General features: G+C 35.0%; 2 protein-coding genes across 5 annotated transcripts; one reads left to right on the top strand and one right to left on the bottom strand.

The window, feature by feature from the left end:
- Nucleotides 1-949: 949 nt before the first annotated feature.
- LOC121802171 (F-box protein At5g67140-like) lies at nucleotides 950-3,131 on the bottom strand. Its single transcript, XM_042201760.1, has 5 exons — nucleotides 2,874-3,131; nucleotides 2,622-2,768; nucleotides 1,932-2,067; nucleotides 1,550-1,648; nucleotides 950-1,406 (listed from the first exon to the last, which is right to left on the bottom strand). Exons 1-5 carry the CDS (start codon nucleotides 2,972-2,974, stop codon nucleotides 1,194-1,196), a joined length of 696 nt encoding a protein of 231 aa, XP_042057694.1. The 5' UTR covers nucleotides 2,975-3,131; the 3' UTR covers nucleotides 950-1,193.
- A 5,455-nt stretch (nucleotides 3,132-8,586) lies between these two features.
- Nucleotides 8,587-14,558, top strand: LOC121805384 (elongator complex protein 1-like). Of its 4 annotated transcripts, none has more exons than XM_042205210.1 (5): nucleotides 8,587-8,866; nucleotides 9,055-9,382; nucleotides 10,221-13,290; nucleotides 13,854-13,946; nucleotides 14,048-14,558. In XM_042205210.1, the coding sequence occupies exons 1-5, from the start codon at nucleotides 8,702-8,704 to the stop codon at nucleotides 14,355-14,357; spliced, it is 3,966 nt and encodes a 1,321-aa protein (XP_042061144.1). In that variant the 5' UTR covers nucleotides 8,587-8,701; the 3' UTR covers nucleotides 14,358-14,558. The 4 variants fall into 4 exon arrangements, with proteins under 4 accessions (XP_042061144.1, XP_042061143.1, XP_042061145.1 ...); XM_042205209.1 differs by having other exon boundaries at nucleotides 10,218-13,290; XM_042205211.1 differs by lacking the exon at nucleotides 8,587-8,866 and having other exon boundaries at nucleotides 9,241-9,378.
- Nucleotides 14,559-21,420: the final 6,862 nt, after the last annotated feature.

Raw genomic sequence — 21,420 nt, 5'->3', positions numbered from 1 at the left:
TCTTGAAAAAAACATAAGTGACAATATAATGATAATAATGGAAAATAGAATGCACCCTCCTCCACTTCTTGTAACAGCCAAAGACTGTAAATTTTTATATTCATAATGATGAATTTGCCACCCCACTTTCTCATGGTGTAAAGATTGAAAATTTAATACTATAAATTGTTAATATTCGTATCAACTTATTACTACTATGAATTATTATTAGTTTTGATATAGTAAATAAAATTGTAACGGTAGTGTTTGAACTATATAATAGTTTTTATTCTTAAATGTCTAGATTATAGTATTTATATATTTAAGCTTAGATGATAATTCCATAAATACCCTCAAAACTCCCCCTTTATACATGTATAGATATGTTATTTGTTGTATCTTAAATTCTTAATAATACGAAGGCAAGGCTGAGCTGGGCTAACCGAAATTGAAAAAACAGAGCCCAACCACATCCAAATTGAATCTTTTTTTAGTTATGAAAGAACCTATATCCAAATTGTTCTGGATTGCGCAGACAGGTATTTTTTGCAAGCTGACAATTTGAAGTGAATTTTAAAATGGATAAACAATAGTATAAGGATTAAAAAAGCATAACTTTGTCAATTCGTGCATAAAGAATTGTTTAGTAGTAGTAGTAGTAGTAAATACGAAATTGATTAGATTGAGAATATTTTGGTAGAATTTAAACTCCAGAAAACCTGTTCCTTCCACTCTAGGGGAGGTTTGAAACAGTATTTTATATGACGACATGACTCATACCTTTAAAATAAAATGTCCAATTTATTACGTTTTGAACTTGCCCATTCATTAAATAAAACCTTCAATTATTCCATTTCTATCACGAAAAGTCTACGTATTCATCCATCTAAGCAACCAAAAATTTTCTAGCTCTACAACTCAGATTTTAATCAATCTGAGCAGCTCTTGACATAGGAAAAAGGTTTCGTCATTACAAAAGCAATGCGATGAACTGAATACTATACAAGTTTTCAAAGTTCTTTACAATTTAATGACATGTCACAAAGCAAATCACAAATAACATATAACAAAAGCAATTGATACATACAAAGATACAAGCAATCTTTTCTTCATCAATTGAAGGAAGAATCATGTTTCTTTATTCAGATCAATAAATACAGAGATATTTCACCATTAATGGAGTTTGAGAAGCAGAATGCAGTTGTATGTAATCATCAATAGACAGGCCATGCATGGAGTGTTTCATCATGTATCGCTATCCCTTTAGGCTGTATTTGAAGGGCCGGGCTGATAGTAAGTAGGCCGATGAAGCAGTCTAAAGGAACCCTCATTCCCCACACGTTTATGGACTCTAGTTTACGGCACTTATTGACAAGAGCTAGAAGCCCGTCCTCAGTTACATGACGACAACCCCACAAGATGATAGTCTGGATGGAGAAATCACAACATCTAAGCTTCGAATGATTATCAGATTGATGAGACCTCTTACTTAATTAAGTAGACTTTAGGCATTAATTTTATATATGAAAAATCATACTTATAATATATCAGAATCTAAGATGAGATGTACCTTGAGATGAGGACAGCTATCTGCAATGGCGAAAAGGGACACATCTGTGATAAATGTACCACCAATGTTCAGGTGATGCAGCGAAGTTGCTTTAGAAATCTGCAGGAGAAACAATGTGTAAATCAGCCGCTGATTTAGAACTCTAGGAAAAGGATAGTGTTGGGAATTCTAAGTTTCTTATAAGAACTCAACAAGATAGTGTAAGGGCAATGAAGTTCTCCACATGATTCATAGTTATTATTGTAAAGAGTGAAATGATGGCACTCTAACTCTTCATTAATGGTCCCATATTTATTTCTTTTAACTGCGAACGATGACTTCATATGTAAAAAATAAATAAAAGAAAAAAAGGAGCAGTTAAGAGGAAATAACGACAGTATACCATTTGCACAACTCCTTTGTCTGTAATTACTGTCGAACCCCACAGAGAAATCGAAGAGAGATTGCCAATACATTTCGCCGTGGATAACTGCTTCAGCCCGTGATCAGTAATTTGGCTCCCCCATCGGCTCCTTGATCTATAAGCTCCATAGCAAATTAACACAAGAAGCAAACACAAACACAAACACAAACACAAACACAAACACAAACACGATAGCTGCTCTTTTCTCTATTTACAAAATCATGCAATTAATAAGACAGAAAATGATTCTAAATCAACAACAAAGATCTATACACAAACCAGAGGCATTGCAAAGGCAGAGACTTCACCAAGCATAGTATAGCGCTTAAATTTCGCTAACATAATTTCTCGGCGAGGCTTCCTTTCAAACTATGACAATTTTGCATCACCAAAAACAGAAGAAGCTTAATTGAATTTAATGATCATACTCTAATTCTATCCCAGCACAAAAAACATTCTGAAAAGACTACGATTTCCATTCAATAATCCCAAATTGACACCAATCTACAGAATTAACAAATATAGTTTCGTAATAAAACACCTAATATCAAACCCTAGATGACTTGGTCACAAAAAAAAATCAACCAAAAGAGCAAACACAAAAGTAAATACTGAAATACGCATAAAAAAACACAGCGTGCGTGTAAATTAGGAATTGAAAAACAGTACATGTCGAGGTCCTTGAGGCTGTAGGCCAGCTGAACGAGGCGAGTGGTGGAGTCGTCATCCGTTTTCCAGCCGGAGAAACTCAACGATTCCTTCCGAGCCAGGGATTCCTTCACCCCCTGTCTCCATTTCCTGCACACGCCGCTGCTCCTGCGCCGTACACACACAAAATATGTAACCACGATTCGGAAAAGGAAGTGGAAATCAAAATTGAATCGGAAAATGAAGTGGAAATTCAAAATTGAATGAGCTTACAGAGCCAAGTCTTTGAAGGAAATGAGGAGAGAGAATATATGCGCCAATATATCGACAGGCAGCCGATCGATATCGGCTTCTTCATCTCCTTTTGGCTTCATTTTTGATCGGAAAAATCGGTAAGCGTGGGGTTGGGATGAAGATTGGAATGCATAAAATGGTCTGTGATGAATTAGAATTATGAATCAGAATCAGGATTGAAGAAGGAAAGAGAAATTGGAAGATAGAAACAAGTGAGTCATAATAATGATCAAATGTTGTCATCATTTTATTGAATCTACAACCATATGATTTCTATGGAATATTCAAAGCGAGATTTAGCATCCACGTCCATACAAAATATGTTTTTCACTGTGGACATAATTTAATACTTCTCACTTTTATCTATATTTTATTCTTTATTTTTTTGATATTGATACATTCTTTTTTCAAGAACATGCTCTTCACCATTTACGAATCTATATACTTTTTTTTATAGTGATACATTTTTTTTCAAAAACATAGTCTTCACCATTTTTTACAAGTCTCACTATTCTATTATTTAATTTTAAAAATATAATTTTCCACAAACATTTCATTAATTATAGAATTTTATTATAAAATAACATTACAAAATCCTAAAATATAAAAATTACTTCATCTGTCCGTGAATAAGAGTCTCATTTATTTCCGACACGGATTTTAAGAAATATTAAAAAAAGTGGGTGGGAGATAGTTAGTGGAACATGAACCCCACTTATATATATTAGTTTTAAATGATTTGTGAGTGAAATGAGTAGGTGGAATGTGAGACCTTTTACTATTTATGGAAATAATGAACCAAGACTCTTATTCGCGGACGGACAAAAAATGGCAAAACGAGACTCCTATTCACAGACAGAGGGAGTACATAATTTATATTCTAAAAATTTTTAATTACATAATCCTAAATATTAAAAATACAAGTCAATGAATTCAAATGTTAGTGGAATCGACTTACTTTCGCCAAATATGTTCGATTGGATCTTCTTGTAGTTGGAGGTGGGCGGTGGTCTCGCGCATCAATGTTCTTATTTCTATCCTCTCGCTCCAATGGAAAAAAATGGTTTTTTTTTAAAAAAAGGTCATAAAACGGCTCTATGTTGGGAAATTTTTTAAAATTTTTTTCAGATTTTGTATGAATTAAAAAAAAATAAAATTGCATTAAAATAACGCTCACTCGCCGCCAAGTGGGCTGGGCGTGTCGGTTCGTTCCACCAAGCAACGCTCGCCTGCAAGAGCGAGCTTGTGCCTTCGGCACGAGCACAACGTCGAGCTCGTCGCGTGCCGTGCCGCCAGCACGAGCACATCTCTTCGCGACGGTGGCGCTGCGGATGCTCTAATAATAGTACTCCCTCTATTCCATAGTAAATGAAGCATTTCTTTTTTGCACACAATTTAAGAAAAATTGTGTTAAGTGAAATAAGTAAAGGAAGAATAAAGTAGGAAATGAAACATGTATAAGATAAGAGAGAATAAAGTAAGAGAAAATAAAGTTAGTAAGAAGAAATGTGTTGACTTTTAATAAAAAGGGAAATGACTCCACTACTATGGCACGGAGAGAGTAGTAGTATTTTTTATATAGGCAAATGAATACTCCCTCCGTCCCTCAAAAATAGACAACTTGGTTTTAAGCTATTATTGGTAAAGTAAGAGAGAGATGAAAAAAAGTACTCCCTCCGTCCCACAAAAGATGTCACACTTGTGGGACGACACGGGATTTTAGGAGGTTTTGTTTTGTGTGTTAAGTGGAAACAGAAAATATAATATTTATATTATTGTGAGAGATAACTTTTTCTAAATATGGAAGTGTGACATCTTTAGTGGGACAAACTAAAAAGGAATGTGAGACATCTTTTATGGGACGGAGGGAGTAAAAGAGAGAGAGAAAGGATAGTGAAAATAGTGTTAGTGGATTGTGGGTTCAAATTAATAGTGGTGTATAATTGGTTAAAAACTTTCTATATTTAGAATTTGTCTAATTTTAGGGGATGAACCAAAATCTTAAAACTAGTCTATTTTTTTAGGATAAATCTAAGAGTTAATAATTAAAAAAATACATTAACCCAAGGAGTGTGGTAGAGTGGCATGATACTCGTCCATCCTTAACCAAATTGTCAGGGGTGTGGGCCAGCTTTAAATTCTTAGCAAACTATCCCACCCTTTAAGGGGCCTACAAATCATCGCGAGATAGTCACTAAATCTGCCAGTAGATTCCCTTGGTAATTATAAAAAAAATAAAAAAATGCATTAATTTTGAACTTTTATTAAATTTATCATGATTGAACTTTTCGGCAAAATTAATCCTATGTGATTAGACATCACCACGGTTCGGGAACCGGCGGTACACGGTTCGGAACCGCCGGTTCCGGTTCGAGAAATGATGGAACCTGAACCGGCCCGGCCAAGGTTCGGAGGTTCCGGTTCGTGAACCGTGAACCGCCGATTCGCGTGAACCGCGGAACCGTCGGTGCAAATCCGGTTCCGGGCCGGTTCGGCCGGTTCGGCGGTTCGTTTATTTTTTTTTTTTGTAAATTTGTAATTCAAGTAAAAAATGTAAATATATTTGCATAAATAAAATTAGAATAAAGCGATGTACAAATGCAATTTTATTGATACAAATTACAAATTTGAAAAAACGGCCGAACCGCCGGTTTTCCGCCGGAACCGCCGGTTTTCGTCGATTTTAAAAATTCAAAATTTTGAAATTACCGTTGGAACCGCCGGTTTACCGCCGCAACCGGCGGTTTTTCGGCCGAAACCGGCGGTTTCCGTCAACGGTTTCTGACCAAACCGGCGACCGGGGGAGCGGTTTCTGAAAAGGCTAGGAAGTAGGCCTGAAAAGGTGTCGGGAACCGCCGAACCGGGGGTTCGGAACCGGCGGTTCCGGCGAGACCGGCGGTTCGGAACCGCCGGTTACGGTTCTTCAATTTTTGTGAACCTGAACCGGCCCGGCGGTTCGGGCGGTTCCGGTCCCGGTTCGAACCGCCGCCGACGGTTCCGGTTCTGGTTCGGAACCGCCGGTGACGGTTCCGGGCCGGTTCGGTTTGGAGACCTCTATATGTGATGATCGAGATGTCTACAGTCTACGTCATCCGACGCCGAACTTGTAAACTTTGGATGATTTTGTTTGACCATATAATGTGGAAAAAAATACATCAGCTACAATTATGATTTTAAAAAAAATACATTAATTTTTTTAAGTTAATAGCACTTTAAAAATACTAAATAAATTGAAAATTTTCTTCTTGTTTGTTTGGACATTGCAAATCTGCAAATTCAATAATATAAAATTTTTGGCTTAAGTTTGATAGTTCATGCTCTAATTTATGGCTAAAGTTGGATGCTATTATTGATTTGCCATGAATATGTGATTGTATTACAAATTGTAGATCAAAAAAGTTAGTGTACTTTTTTATCATATTTTTTTAAACATTCAAAGTTAATGTATTTTTAATGTGTTATAAATAAAATAATCCAAAAAGTTGATGTATTTGTTGACCACATTCAATTTTGTTTTTATAATATTATAATTTCGTCCTATTACAGTTAGATAACGTAAATTTCTCGGTCATCACGTTGGACTAATTTTGCCATAAAATTTTATCTTAATAAATTTACTACAAATTGAAAGTTGGTAGTATATTTTTTTTTATCATATTTAAAGTTTGTGATAAAAACTTAAATTAACCAAAAATTAGTACTCCACTCATGCCGTAAAATTTGTCACATATTTACATTTCCATCCCTTCCACAAAATTTGTCACATTTCACATTCTACCATTTTTGTAATGGACCCCTACATTCCACTAACTTTTTCAATCTACTTTCTATTATACTCCATCTTCCCTGCGTCCCACAAGAATATGCACTTTCTAATTTTGGAAAGTTTTTTATATCTAATAAGGTGAGACTCATTCTCCACTAACAATTCTTTAATTACTTTTTCTCTCTATCTCTATTACTTTGCTAATTTTGCATTAAAATCCCTGTCGAACCCAAAATGCATATTCTTTTGGGACGGATGGAGCATTTCCTAACATCTGTGTTCAGTCAAAATGTGACAAAATTTACGGGACAAAGGAAGTACTATATTTTTTGCTATTAAATCTATTTTTTATATAAAACTTAGGTAATAAAGAAATTGGAATAATTACTTTATACATACAAAATGTTTCAAATTAGTACAAAAAGTTTTAAGTTTGCATATATCATAAAAAAAAATTGGTTAATATTTTAAATTAGTACACTTCATCAAAAATTAGTAACTCCGTTACTTTTTCTTATTTTTCATTATATTCATTCTAAAATTATTGCTTACATTTTTCACCCTATACACTTAATATTATTTTCTTTATATAATATCAACAGATAACAAACTAGGTGCCCAAGCTAGAAAGCAACATTTGAACTAACTACTAATGGTCTACAACTCTCATTCATCTTAGCCAAATCAAGTGAATGTTTGGTTGTGACATTTGATTAATTTCATAATTTCCTTTAATTTTTTTTTTCAATATTTTTAACGTTCAAAATGATTTTGAAATCTTCAAATAAATAGTACTATATGTCACCACTTGCAAAAATTAGGTGTTGAGGGAAAAACAAAAATATTAAATTGTACTATTTCACGTTGTTGGTGAAAAAAAATTAAATAAGTTTTGGTACGTAATAGCAAAATCATAAAAAATAATTAAGTATTAAGAAAATTGATGTTTTTCTTTTCTCATCACGCCATAGCTAGTAAACTTCAGATATCCTAATTTTTCAACATGAATTTATATAATAGTGCTAAAAAATTAGTGATAGAGTGATAAAAATAAGAAAAAGTAACGATATTAGTGATTTTTGACGGAATGTACTAATTTGAAACACTAATAGTATATGTTAATTTAAATATAAGACTAAAGTTTAAATTTGGTCTTTTCCATTTGCTCTAAAGAACTTTTTGATAGTTTAAATTAAGTTTGTTATTTTTTGGTCTCAAACAATATGTTTTGATCCAATGTTAACATTTTTCGTTAAATTTAACGGTCAAGCGAAATTGACTAAATTAGTGACTTAATTATATTTCTAATTAACTGATTAACCTAACTAATTCAATATTAAAATTTATAAAATATTTTTTTACCTATATCAAAATATATTAATATTCATAAAATATTTTAATACATTTAATAAAATATGGAGTATTAAAATTTATAAAATATTTTTTTTACCTATAATAAAAATAAAATTTTAAATTTATAAAATATTTTTAACTTATAATAAAAATAAAATAAAATTAGAATTTATAAAATATTCACAAATTTAAGTTTTATTATTGGTAAAACATATATGTAAAATATTTTATAAATTTTAATTTAATATAATTTTATAAAATATATTTTATAAATTGTACTCCCTCTGTCCGTGAAATATTGTTCAATTTTGCCATTTCGGTCTGTCCGTAAAATGTTGTCCACTTTGTTTTTTTCCATGTTTTATTAGATGAACCTCACTTTCAATTAATTCATTACACTCATATTTTATTTTAAAGTCAATATATATAATGGATCTAAAAGTTTTTTTAACACAAAATGTAAATATTAATAAAACATTTGCATGTGTAGTGTACCCAAACAAATCAGTATTGCTCATAACAAAAACAAATACTTCTATTTTTTGAATTTAATGGACTAACTAGTGATTTCATTTGCATACAGTTTCGAAAAACCCTAATTTCAATATTATTACAAAACCCTCACCCTTTTCAGGTACTGCAGCTCTTCCATTCCGCCGCCGCCGCCGCCGCCGCATCCGTCGTCAACATGAAAAACCTCAAGCTTTCTTGGGAGGTTTGGTCGGAGGTGCAATTGCGAAAGGAGCAGGAAGATGAATCCCTGCGGTTGGCCACCTTCGACATCGAGCGCAGCCGCCTCTTCTTCGCCTCCACCGCCAACTTCATCTACACTACTCAACTTCCTTCACCTCAGGTAACAACACTTCCTTCTTCTCTACATTCAGTTCTCCTTCCTTTTCCTCTCTTTTAATCGCATGCTTTAATTTAGTAGTAATTGATTGCTTCAAGCTCACACATTACAGCTAGGTTTTTATCCTTCCCGTTGCATTTTCATCTAACTCGATCTGATTTATTTATTATTTCAACATTGAAACTGTGCAGACTGAGGGCGCATGGAATAATGGCTCAGCGCCTGCCACTCGGTTGGATTTGGAAACTGGAGACGTGATCACATGTTTGGATTATCTCATGGAAAAGGAAGCTTTGGTAGCTGGAACATTAAGAGGGTATCTCTTGCTGTATTCGGTCGATGATGATTCAACCGATATTGTAGGCCAGGTAGAAGGTGGAGTTGCGTGTATTTCTCCCAGTCCAGATGGAGATTTACTTGCTATAATGACTGGTTTTGGGCAGATCCTAGTCATGAATTTGGATTGGGATCTATTGTATGAGATGCCTCTTGATGATTCGCCCGAAGGTGTTGACGTACGTAAGGATTTTTTCCATATTTCATCTCAATTGATTTGCATTTCCATGCGTTTTACTTTAGGACATCAGTTTGAACTTTCCTGTATATTGCTCTTCAATGGAAGACTGTTTGGTTCTATTTGCCAAATTCTCATATCTAAGGTACATAAGTGCATGTACCAAATTATGGTCAGAATTTCTCTGAGGAGGTTTGGAGAACTCATGCATACAAAATAAATTTGCAAGATTCACATGATTTTTTGTTATACTAAAATATTTAATAGAAACAAGGTGGAACCTGATAAAGTTTTAGTTCTTGAAATAGTTCCTGGATATCTCTTCTATTCTATTGGTTGAAGTTGGCAGGTGTTTCTTTTATCAAGCTAAAGATGATGATTCAGTTGGTTTAGATTGTGTTAAAATTTTAAAAATTGTTTTCGATCATGTTATCTTAGTTAGAGTCCTAAAGCTTTCTTACTTGCACCTTAACAGTTTGCAAATGTAATGATCTTTTACTCTGTTAATGATGTTTCGACCTCTTCTTCTTTGGGTTACCCCTGCTCCTGTGCTATAACTCACTAACCACACAGGAGAGGGAAATCACACCAGAAAATTTGGAATGGGTTTCTGTTGCCACCCCCAAGGGGTTGATGTTGTTCCGTCTTTTCTATCTTATTATTGTTCACAATTGTTCTTTAGATGAATTTTGGCATTATGTGAAAGTGAAACTTGTTACATGCAGAAGATTTTTCTCCGAAAAATGAATGGACTTTGGAAGAAGGATAACTTCAATGCTAAGAATGCTGAACTAAGAATCTGTTTATTCGTATAGTAACCTTAGTCATTTAACTGTTTAGCAGATGGATCAGCTTTTTCAGTTGATTGTTTCTCTGAGGCCTCAATTTCTTGGAGAGGTGACGGGAAGTTTTTTGCTTCACTGAGCAAGGTCCATGATTCCTTGTCCTTCCACAAGAAGCTTAAAGTATGGGAGCGTGATTCTGGGGAACTCCACTCTGTCTCAGACTCAAAGCCATTCATGGGGTCTGTTATTGACTGGAACCAGATTGGGGCTAAAATTGTCACCGTGTATGATAAGAATGAAGAGAAGAAATGTCCGTCTATAGTTCTATATGAGAAAAATGGTCTAGAGAGGAGCTCATTCAGTATTAATGAGGGAATAGATGTAACTGTAGAATTTCTAAAGTTCAATTGTAATTCAGATCTTCTCGCTGCTGTTGTCAGAGGTGAAACAGTTGATACCCTGAAGATATGGCACTTTAGCAATAACCGCTGGTATACGAAGCAAGAGATCAGATATTCCAAGGAAGATGCAATAAAGTTTATGTGGGACTTGACCAACCCACTAAAGTTGATCTGTTGGACTCTTGATGGCAGAATCATAACCTGCAAGTTTGTCTGGGTTACAGCTGTGATGGGAAACTCAATAGCATTTGTCATTGATGGTTCAAAAGTTCTGGTTACCCCATTGTCTTTGTCCTTGATGCCACCTCCTATGTACTTTCTTGAATTCGAATTTCCCTGTGCCGTTAGGGACATTACTTCTTATTCAAGATCTTCCCATAATCGTCTGGCTGCATCTCTATCAGACGGACGCTTGTGCATTGTGGAGCTTCCTTTGCTTGATGAATGGGATGAGCTGGAAGGCCAGACATTCAGAGTTATGGCTTCACACTCTGGTATAAACTTTGGGCCTTTGCTGCATCTTGCTTGGTTGGATTCCCACACACTTCTTGGTGTTTCTACTTTAGATTACAGTCACAGTAATTTTAGTAACAGAAACTTCCTAGATGGGGATGTTCATAAAAGGCTTTACTTGCATGGAATTGAGATAAGTTGCTCTGAAGATCGCGTTTCTAGTTCCGTGACATGCTTAGGATGGCAAGCAGAAGCTCTGAATCATATGCATCTTGAAGGGGTTGTTGTTGGCATAGTTTGTAATCCACTTACTAGCTGCTCTGCATTTGTTCAGTTTGAAGGTGGAAAAACATTTGAGTGTACAGCAAAATTAGGTGTGAACAGAGGGGTCAGTCTTCAGAGATGTGATGAAATGGATTTCCTATCGTCCTGCCCATGGATGGATATTGCCCCAGTTGAAGGGCATACCCGAGAGAAACCATTGCTTTTAGGTCTCGATGACAATGGAAAACTGCATCTTGAAGGAAGAATATTGTGTAACAATTGCAGTAGCTTTTCAACTTACTCAAGTTCAGGTGATGGGATGATAACACATGTGGTAATCGCCACTAAACAAGATTTACTATTTATTGTTGATGTTGATGATATTGTGCGTGGGGAACTGGAAAAGAATTATGAGAATTTCCAACCTGTTGTAGCAAAGAATAGAAAAGGAGAAAATGAAAGCATTTTTATTAACATATGGGAAAAAGGAGCAGAAATTGTAGGTGTTCTTCATGGTGATGGGTCTGCTGTGATATTACAAACTCCTCGAGGAAATCTTGAATGTGTGTATCCCAGGAAATTAGTTCTTGTTTCGATCATCAACGTGTTGGCTAATAGGCGGTTTAAAGATGCCTTGCAAATGGTAAGAAGGCACAGGATTGATTTTAACATCATTGTTGATCATTGTGGTTGGCAAGCCTTTACTGGGTTAGCTGCAGACTTTATTGTACAGGTTGGCAACCTGAACTATGTAACTGAGTTTGTTTGTGCCATTAAAGGTGAAGATGTTATGGAGACACTTTATAAAAATTATACATCCTTACCATGCATCAAGAGGGATAAAGTTGTAAGATATGGTGAATCGAAGAGTGCAGATGGTGATAATAAAGTATCCTCTGTTTTATTGGCCGTGAGGAATGCTCTTGAGGATCAAATTGAGGAAACTCCAGCAAGAGAGCTTTGCATTCTGACCACCTTGGCTAGAAGTACCCCCCCAGCTCTGGAGGAGGCTTTGAGGAGAGTAAAAGTTATCCGAGAACTAGAGCTTTCTGCTGCTAATGATACAAAACGACCTTATCCTTCATCAGAGGAATCCTTGAAGCATTTGCTATGGCTTTCTGAGTCAGAGGCAGTTTTTGAAGCTGCTTTGGGCCTTTATGATTTAAATCTTGCTGCTATTGTTGCGTTAAATTCACAAAAGGACCCAAAAGAATTTTTGCCACTTCTACAAGAATTGGAACGTATGCCTCAACTTTTGATGCAATACAACATTGACCTTAAATTACAAAGGTATGAAAGTGCTTTAAGGCACATTGTTTCTGCTGGGGACTCTTATTATGAAGATTCCTTGAATCTAATGAGTAAAGTCCCAGAGCTTTATCCGATGGGACTTCAGTTGATTACTTCTCCTGACAAGAAACAACAGGTGCTTGAAGCATGGGGTGATCATCTTAATGCCACAAAATGTTTTGAGGATGCTGCTACCACATATTTGTGTTGCTCTTGTTTAGAGAAGGCACTGAAGGCATATCGTGCTGGTGGTAATTGGACTGGGGTTCTGACTGTGGCTGGCCTTATGAACCTTGGAAAGGATGATCTTCTGCAACTGGCACGTGAGCTGAGTGAGGAACTTCAAGCACTTGGTAAACCCAGGGATGCGGCAAAAATACTTTTGGAGTACTGTTGTGATGTTTATAATGGTGTTAGCCTCTTGGTGGATGCAAGGAGTTGGGAAGAGTCTTTAAGGATTGCTTTCTTGCACAGAAGAGATGATCTAGTTTTAGTAGTGAAGGATGCTTCTCTGGAATGTGCAAGTGTGCTGATGGGAGAATATAATGAAGGGGTGGAGAAAGTTGGAAAGTACTTGACCCGTTACCTAGCAGTTCGCCAGAGAAGATTATTACTTGCTGCAACAATTAAATCCGAGGAGAGATTAGAGGGCTATCTTGATGATGAAACTGCTTCACAAGCTAGCAGTAATTTTAGTGGAATGAGTGCATACACCACCGGGTAAGTGTTAATTTATTTTGCATTGCTTCATTCCAAGATCTATAATCTCCCATTAAGAATGTTTCCGAGGTCAATAACAGCAAATAATGTATTTTTCTGTTAATTTAGTAAACATCATGCTACCTGTACTAAAATGTTTTCTATTTCATGTATTGCTTCTATAAACCTGATATTTTTTGTTAGGAAATTCTGAAAACATGTTAATGTGTGCTAGATTTTAAGGGTTTCAAATGTATCATAATAGAGCCCTTGTAAATAACCTAGACTTGGGATTCAGATATATTGATCCAAATTCCAAATCATTCCCTTCATATGCAGCCTAACATGATTTTGTACTCTTTTCTTAAGAATTCGAGTATTATTAAATTAGTTACTCTTTTAATGGTGCCATATTCATTGTATGAGTAGCAGAAACCTCATCTTGTTTAGATTGGTCTGTGCATATCAAATCAGAAATATTAAAATCCAGTAAACTAGATAAAAAAACTCCTCCTTTCTTGTGGCTAAAACCACCTATGCGGCATCAGAATGACCCGTCTTTTGTTACTCCATTTTATGTGCAGGTCGAGAAGAGGTTCAACTGCTCCCACCTCTATCAGCACGTCCACTAAGGGAAGAGGTCGCCAACGGAACAGGGGGAAGATTAGAGCTGGAAGGTGCAATGTTAATTCAACTATAGCTGCTGATCGTGGTTATGTACATGCAACTTTCTTTGACCTTCTGTTTCTGATGTTCAAACTCCATCTTTTCTGTGCAGCCCTGATGAGGAGACGGCTTTAGTTGAGCATTTGAGGGGGATGTCTCTGGCTGAAGGAGCAAAACACGAGCTCAAGTCTTTGTTAATTTGCCTCGTGATGCTCGGCGAGGAAGACACTGCAAGGAAACTGCAACACACTGCTGAGAAGTTTCAAGTGTCTCAAACTGCAGCAGTGAAGTTGGCAGATGATTTGATGCCAATTGACAGCATTGATGAGCAGGCCTTCAATCTGGAGATTTACATTCAGAATGTACAGAAAGAAGTGCAGAATTCAGATGCATTCTCCTGGAAATCGAAGGTACTGGGGTGATGGAACGAGATGTTTGGTTGCATCTCGACACGGGGAAGGAAGATATCGATGTTAGTATATCAAGAGCAACCCAGCCTTGCAGATTTGTAGTTCGTGGTTTTTCGTGGTTTATTAGTTCCAGTTTTTGGTTAGTTAAACAAACCTAAATACGCATTATATTTCTTTCTAAATCATCTACATATGTTTCTTTTGGCGTATCAATTAGTTGTTCTTGTCAGCTTCCATGAATATGAAATCAAATGCTCCCACCATTTAATCTTCGTTAATGACCAAGTATGCTTAAGAAGGAAAATGACAAGTAGATTGATTGAAATTTGAAATATTGATGCATTCGATGTTGATAACTGTTGTGAAGATTTCTGGTACTTCATTCTTTTTATATTTGGTTAATAGGAATTTAGTTTGTACTCCCAAAGTTTTTAACACGCAACGAACACGCATAAAATTAATGGATTTGGATCCGTTAAGAACTCGATGATTTGGAGTTGGGTTATCTATTCAAGTAGTAAAATTATTATTTTACTTAATTTTATTTATTAAAAATATTATACATAATTTTATTAATTAGATTCAAATTGCGATAAAATTTTTAAATCATGATGTAACACAATCTAATGGTGCAATATCAAATTTTATTGTGTAATATCACATAAATCGTTATTGTCATGTCAAGCTAAAGTGTATTGTAATTACTAGGTTAACGGTCGGATTGACAATTTTCGACATGATACGAAAATCCAACACGAACACGCACGAGGTTAATAGGTTCCTACCCAACATTCCGTTAAATATTTTAAACACCGTTAGTTAGTTTGTAATTTGTCCAACTGATCATCATAATAAAAGAATAATTAGAGATTTAATACAATTAATCACTCTAAAAAAATAACAATCAATATCAATTCTTCCAGCAATTGATCGTGGTTTAAAAAAATTCTGTCTCCCAATGTACTCTATTTTTTTATTGTACTCTTTATAGAACACAATATAAAAGAAGTCCATATTCCATCTTTACAAAATGGCTAATTTGAGCTTCAAACAGTCAATAAGCCAATATTTAATTTTTACAAAAAAGATTTAATATTTTTTTAGTTGTATTCTCCATTGTTACATGAGAAAGCTTCAACAATAAAATGCAATTCGCTAATTTGATGGTGAAGAGTGGTTATTTTTTTCTATGTGTTTTTCATTTTTGTGAGTAATAAAAATAACTGAGTTTGAAATAATTAATGGAAAGTTTTAATTTAAAACTTTTTGTACAAATCTGAAACATCGATGAAACTTTTTGTATGTATGATGTAACTGGAAGTAACAGTGTTAGTAGAGACTTAACGGAATGTATTATTTTAGAACATTAAGTAAACTTTTTGTATGAAATATGTAAACTTAATACTTTTTCTACTAAATTGAAACAAAGGTAAAATATTTTATATGAAACATGTAATTACCTCTTTAATCGGTCACTATTCATATCTATTCCCATAAACTGATAATTTATGTACTTCATTCCTCACATTTGAACCATTTCATTTGGACACAAAATTTAGACACTTTTTTTTTTAAAAAAAAAAAAAATTAACTTCATATATTTATATCATATATATGAAGGAGGAAATTACAAATCAACTCCTATAACAAGGAGGAAAGACAAATTACGAGAATTACGCCACCCAGGGTTCGAACTCGAGACCTCCAGGATGGACGCAGTATCCACAAAATTTAGACACTTGTGTCTACTGAATTGAATTAAAAGAAAAAATAGATTGAATAGAAATATACAAATATAGTAAAGTACATGAGAGATTATAACCTGAAAATTTAGATTTTTTTTATCGATACTCATTTCAATTTAATTAAAATAAAAAAAATAAAATAAAAATGACTCAAATAATCGAGGTCAAACCAAAATAGAATACAACTCCAAAAATCCTATTATCGGCAATCATCGACCGATAAAATCTTTACAAGGGAAGATCAATAAAGCAACATTTAACCACAAAATAAAAGAAATGAAGCTCGAGTAAAGCAAGGCGTTTCAAAATATATCGTCTACATTAACAACTTGAAGAAATTATGACTGAGAAACAAAATAATCGTAGACGAGAGAGAATTTTGAACCCATAATATGAATATAGAGAGTGGTAATGTGAAAATGAACGGATAAAATAAATGGCATTTTTATCCCTTTAAATCAAATTTAATCAAACTTATTTTCGTCTTTTTATCTATTTGGCACCGTTGCCATATTTTCGAACAAATTACCTTAGACGGGCAATACCACATGGTGATTCATTATACTCGTATTTGACTTTATTTGTTTGAAATGATAACGACACTACAGAAGTATCATTATTAGGCCATCCAAGCGCCTAGCGCACCGCTTAGCCGAGCGCCGGCGCTAGGCGGTGCGCTGGGCGATCTATTGCAACCGCCTAGCGGTTTCCGGAATTAAAAACCGCCTAGCGCTCGGCGGTTCCGTGGCGCTAGGCGGTGCGCTGGGTGATCCGCTCGGTGCTATTGCAGTGTCCGGATCGTCTAGCGCGAATTTTTTTTTTCGAAAGACTGTATATACGCGCCTTGCACGTCATTTTCATTCGCACCACTTATTTTAACGAGTACTCTCTTTATCTAAATTTCCCGTATATGTCTCGTAAATTAAATTCTGTATATTGTGTGATTGTTAATTATTTCATTTTTGTATAATTGTTATTAGTGATGTGGCTATTGATGTGGCTGGGTTATTTATGATGTGGCTAGGCTATGGCTGAGCTATTTATGATGTGACAGGAGGATTTTTAGTGTTGATGATGTGGCAGGAAGAGTTATTAATCTGTCATATGTATAATTGCTGGAAATTGGAAAGTATCCGTACAAGTATCATATAGACCAGTCAAACCATTTGCGTGTCACAATGGAAAATGAAATATATATTCCCAAAAGAGTGATCATTAACTACTATACCTAGGCAAGCTATGTATCTATATTGAGTACAATTATAATCCAATTAATTTAGTTTCACTTTATCCACTTTAAATATTCAATTTTCTTTATTCTTTCAATTTAATACTTCTTCAGTCACAAGGAAGATGACCTATTTCTTGGATGACACGAGAATTTATACAATATTATTCTGTATGTGAAGTAGGGAAAGAATAAAGTAGAGATAAATGTAGAGTACTATTTTTAGTAACGTGCCATCTTAATTGGGACAAACTAAAAAGGAAAGTGAGTCATCTTCAATGAGACGGAGAGAGTACTTTTATTTACTCTCTCTCTAATTTTACATATTAATCATTAACTCCTAAAATCTCATTCAGACTAAGAAATATGTTATTTTAATCAGAGCAAAGTGAGAATTTCTATCCAATATTTATTTGAAGAAACATTCAATTATGTAAAGCATCCACAACGAATGACCTTGTTGCGATTATAGTGAATTATACACAGTAGAAAACTTGCTTATACAAATAAATCAGATAGATCTATTTAATAGATTATGAGATTAATCAAATTCATCTATTAAACAAATAATTGTATATTAGAACGCAAATAATTCATGTATAAATAAAATAAATCATAAATCATAAATTCTACGGTTTAGAAGTTACCAAACCGATTCTCCAAATAATCGAAAATGGTTTGCTACTTCTCCATGTAATGTTCTTCGTACTCAACTACAAATCTTCTAACTGTTTCCTGAACTCACGGTTTAATACTGTGTGAGCAAAGCTTATCAAATAGAAAAAGACTTGACTAGAAAGAAGATAGAATTCCATAAGAAATGAAAAGAAGGTTTTAAATTCTCTCCATTGAAAATTTTGAAAATCTCAAAAAATAATAAGAGAGATTGTATTATGTCTTATGTCTAGTCTTCTTCACTAGAGTTATTATAAGTTAGTTCTGGGATCATAGAGGTTGGACTTTAATTGGGGTATTAAATTGAGCTATAATTTTATTTAAGTGCAATCAGATTATTAAAATCAGCACTACAACAGAATGATAGTCTTTCAGTCTAATTAAAAATGAAACGTTACTTAAAATAAAAATATTAATATCTCTTTTTTTCTTTTCTTTATTTATTTTTTATTAACTAATAAAATAATACTATATAAAATCTTAGTATTTCATTTGTTTTAAGAAAGACGATCCATTTTTTGAGCGGTATGAGAATTTATGCAACTTTATTTTAAGTGTTGAGCTAGTAGAGTAAAAAATAGGGAGATGGATCCTCTGCTGTGTTGCCAACCACAGTAGAGAGTGTTGTGCATCAAACGATAGCGTTCCATGAACTTTTATGCATTAGTCAACAAATTTGTCACATGTACATGACATTCTCCCAGTTATGCAGAAAATATTTGTATCAAGTTTGTACTTTTCTTTATTTTCTTTATTTTCTTTATTTTTCTTCCACCACCTATTTCCTTTAGAATTGTTATTATTTTAATTTAGAAACTAGATTATGCTTTCATTGTGATATATTCGATGCTCTATGTTCGGTATTCGATGCTCTATGTTCGGAAAAGTTAAATTAGAAACACAAACATTTTATATACCTTAATTTATTTTTAAATGAATGGAGTAGTGTTATGTTTTACAAAGCTCGATCTATATGTTTGTGAAGGGAAATTTAAATGTAATATCCCTGAAAATTTATCAATTTTTTTTTTTTTTTTATTTTAAAAATGAAAAAAAGTAAAGAAGGAAAGCAAGAGAAATGATAAAGTAATAGAGACTAGATAGAGTATTGTTTTTGCTGTGTAAGGAAATGTCTCACTTATAGTAAGATAGCCTAAAAAGGAATACGCCTCACATATAATGTAAATGAGGGAGTATAAAACTGATACGCAGTATATAAAAGTAGGACACGCATACTATTAACTTTTTTATTCCATTTTTATTATATTTTTTAAAATTCGTGCTGGGTCAATTGGTGACAAATTATAAGGGACGGAAGGAGTAATATTTTTAACAAATACTCCTTCCTTAAAGATCAGGGGTCCCACTTTTGACATTTCAATCCATTTGCAATTAAGAGTCTCGGTTCGCTTTTATTTTAAATAATAAGTTGATACAATATTTCATTAACTCATTTCACTCAGACTTTAATATATATTTAAATGAGTCTTAAACTCCATCATCTTTTTCCACGTACTTTCATTTATATTTTTAAAACCGTAACCAACTCAATCTAAAAGTAACATACGATGGGAGTATTTAAAGTGAACTATAGGGAATTCTTTGGGAAATCATAATTTCTTAAAAAAAATTATATCCCTTTCAAATTCTTAATACAATTTAAATGTTAAAATGATGACATGAAAAATGAAAATGCTTGATGGTAAATACTAAATAGTAACTATAAATAGTTATTTTAACATTTAAGTGAATTATAAAAAAAAATGGGTTACATTGCAGAAATAAAAATTAAATACGAAGGAGTATAATTAAAAAAATTTCTCACAAATAAATTCCCCACAGTTCATTTTTATCCTTTGTTAAAAATGTTACTCCTTAGATTCAATATTTCATTCACAAACATATAGGTCGAGCTTTGTCATATATTTATCATATTTAATTTTTGAAATAAATTATGCATATATAAAATGTTTGGTTTTTTAATCAACCTTTAAAACGCAGAGCATCTAATATACTTATAATGAAAGCATAATCTAGTTTCTAAATTAAAATAATTAATAAAGAAACTAATTTAATTAATAAAGAAAATAAAGGAAAAATGCGGTGAAAGAAAAAATTTAAAAGTAAAGAAAAGAAAAGAAGATGCAACAGAATTTGCTACACGAGTTTTAGAGCACCCGCAACGCATCTCGCGGGCGTCTCTTATCTTGTCCCTCCGAGACGAGACGCGGGACGCGTTGCAGCGTCTCATCTCGTCACCATCCCGCCGAGACGCCCGTCCCACCGAGACGGATGGCGAGCCCGTTTGGCCACGCGCCCGCGCGACGTGGCGCGCGCTGGCGCCACGCGTGACGCCCGCTCGCCGGCCCGCGAGTGGGCTTCGTCACGCTGACGCAATAAATCATTTTTTAAAAAAATTAGAATTTAATAAAAAAATAAAAATAAAAAATCAAACGGTAATATTACCGTTTTTTTCTTTATTTTTATTTTATTTTTTTACTCTATAAATACTCATATTTCATCGTCATTACACACACAAACACACATATATTCTTCCCAAACCATCTCCATTTCCTCTCCAATTTTCATCTAACCTCTCCAATTTTCATCACAAAATGTCCGGCGACGGAAACTCTGGCGGTGGCGGCTCCGGTGGGTTTGACATCAACGCGTTTGGCGACTGGGGGGCGTGTACAATATATTTGGTGGTTTGTGTTCCGTTTCATCGACGCCGGCGGGGTACCAACCACCCCATTTTGATGTGGATGCATACGCTCGTCCCTCCGCCCCGAGGTATTCGCAGGGATTATCCCATATTAGGGAGGGTTATCCGAATGAACCCACTCCGGAAGGAGGACGAGGCGGTGGAAGCTCCAGGGCATTCGACGCCGTGGAGGAAGAGGCGGAGGCGGCCTAGGAGGAGGAGGATGTAGGCCGGCATCCGTACAGCCGCAAGGACACGATGGTTGTGTACAACGCCTGGATCAACGTCTCATACGATCCCATCGTCGGGAATCAACAAACCCAGAAGTGCTTCTGGGAAAAGGTCACCGAGACCTACAACGAGATTAAGCCGACGGGATCCCGCCGCCGCACATTGAAGATGCTCCGCGCTCACTTTGACCGAGTCGACAGAGAGGTCAAAAAATTCTGCGGCATCTACAAGACTGAAGCGGCTCATTACCAAAGCGGAGCCACGGGAGCCGACATTCTGAGATCTGCTTTGCGAGTCTATTTCGACGACACCGGCAAAGAATTCAAACATGTCGATGTTTGGGAGGTCGTCAAAGACGAGGCAAGGTGTGTCGGCGGTGTCCAGTCCAGCACGGGCTCGACCTCGAAGCGCACGAAGCACACGGCGGGTGGCCAATACTCGTCTAGTGGGGGCGGTTCAGGCAGCGCCGCACAAGAGGTTGCCTCGCAGGAG

The sequence above is a fragment of the Salvia splendens genome, chromosome 5 (genome assembly GCF_004379255.2).
Source record: "Salvia splendens isolate huo1 chromosome 5, SspV2, whole genome shotgun sequence".
NCBI classification, from domain to species: Eukaryota; Viridiplantae; Streptophyta; class Magnoliopsida; order Lamiales; family Lamiaceae; genus Salvia; species Salvia splendens.
The sequence above is the reverse complement of the archived record's forward strand: the minus strand, read 5'-3'. Positions and strand labels throughout refer to the sequence as shown.

Excerpts from the sequence above, each read along its gene's own strand:
- LOC121805384 (XM_042205209.1), top strand. The coding sequence starts at position 8,702 with ATGAAAAACCTCAAGCTTTCTTGGGAGGTTTGGTCGGAGGTGCAATTG. Across the intron at positions 13,291-13,853 it reads ATGAGTGCATACACCACCGG|GTCGAGAAGAGGTTCAACTG; the intron begins GTAAGTGTTAAT and ends TTTTATGTGCAG. Across the intron at positions 13,947-14,047 it reads GGGAAGATTAGAGCTGGAAG|CCCTGATGAGGAGACGGCTT; the intron begins GTGCAATGTTAA and ends TTTTCTGTGCAG.
- LOC121802171 (XM_042201760.1), bottom strand. The coding sequence starts at position 2,974 with ATGAAGCCAAAAGGAGATGAAGAAGCCGATATCGATCGGCTGCCTGTC. Across the intron at positions 2,068-2,621 it reads AGCCTCAAGGACCTCGACAT|ATCAAGGAGCCGATGGGGGA; the intron begins GTACTGTTTTTC and ends TGGAGCTTATAG. Across the intron at positions 1,649-1,931 it reads ACAAAGGAGTTGTGCAAATG|ATTTCTAAAGCAACTTCGCT; the intron begins GTATACTGTCGT and ends TTTCTCCTGCAG.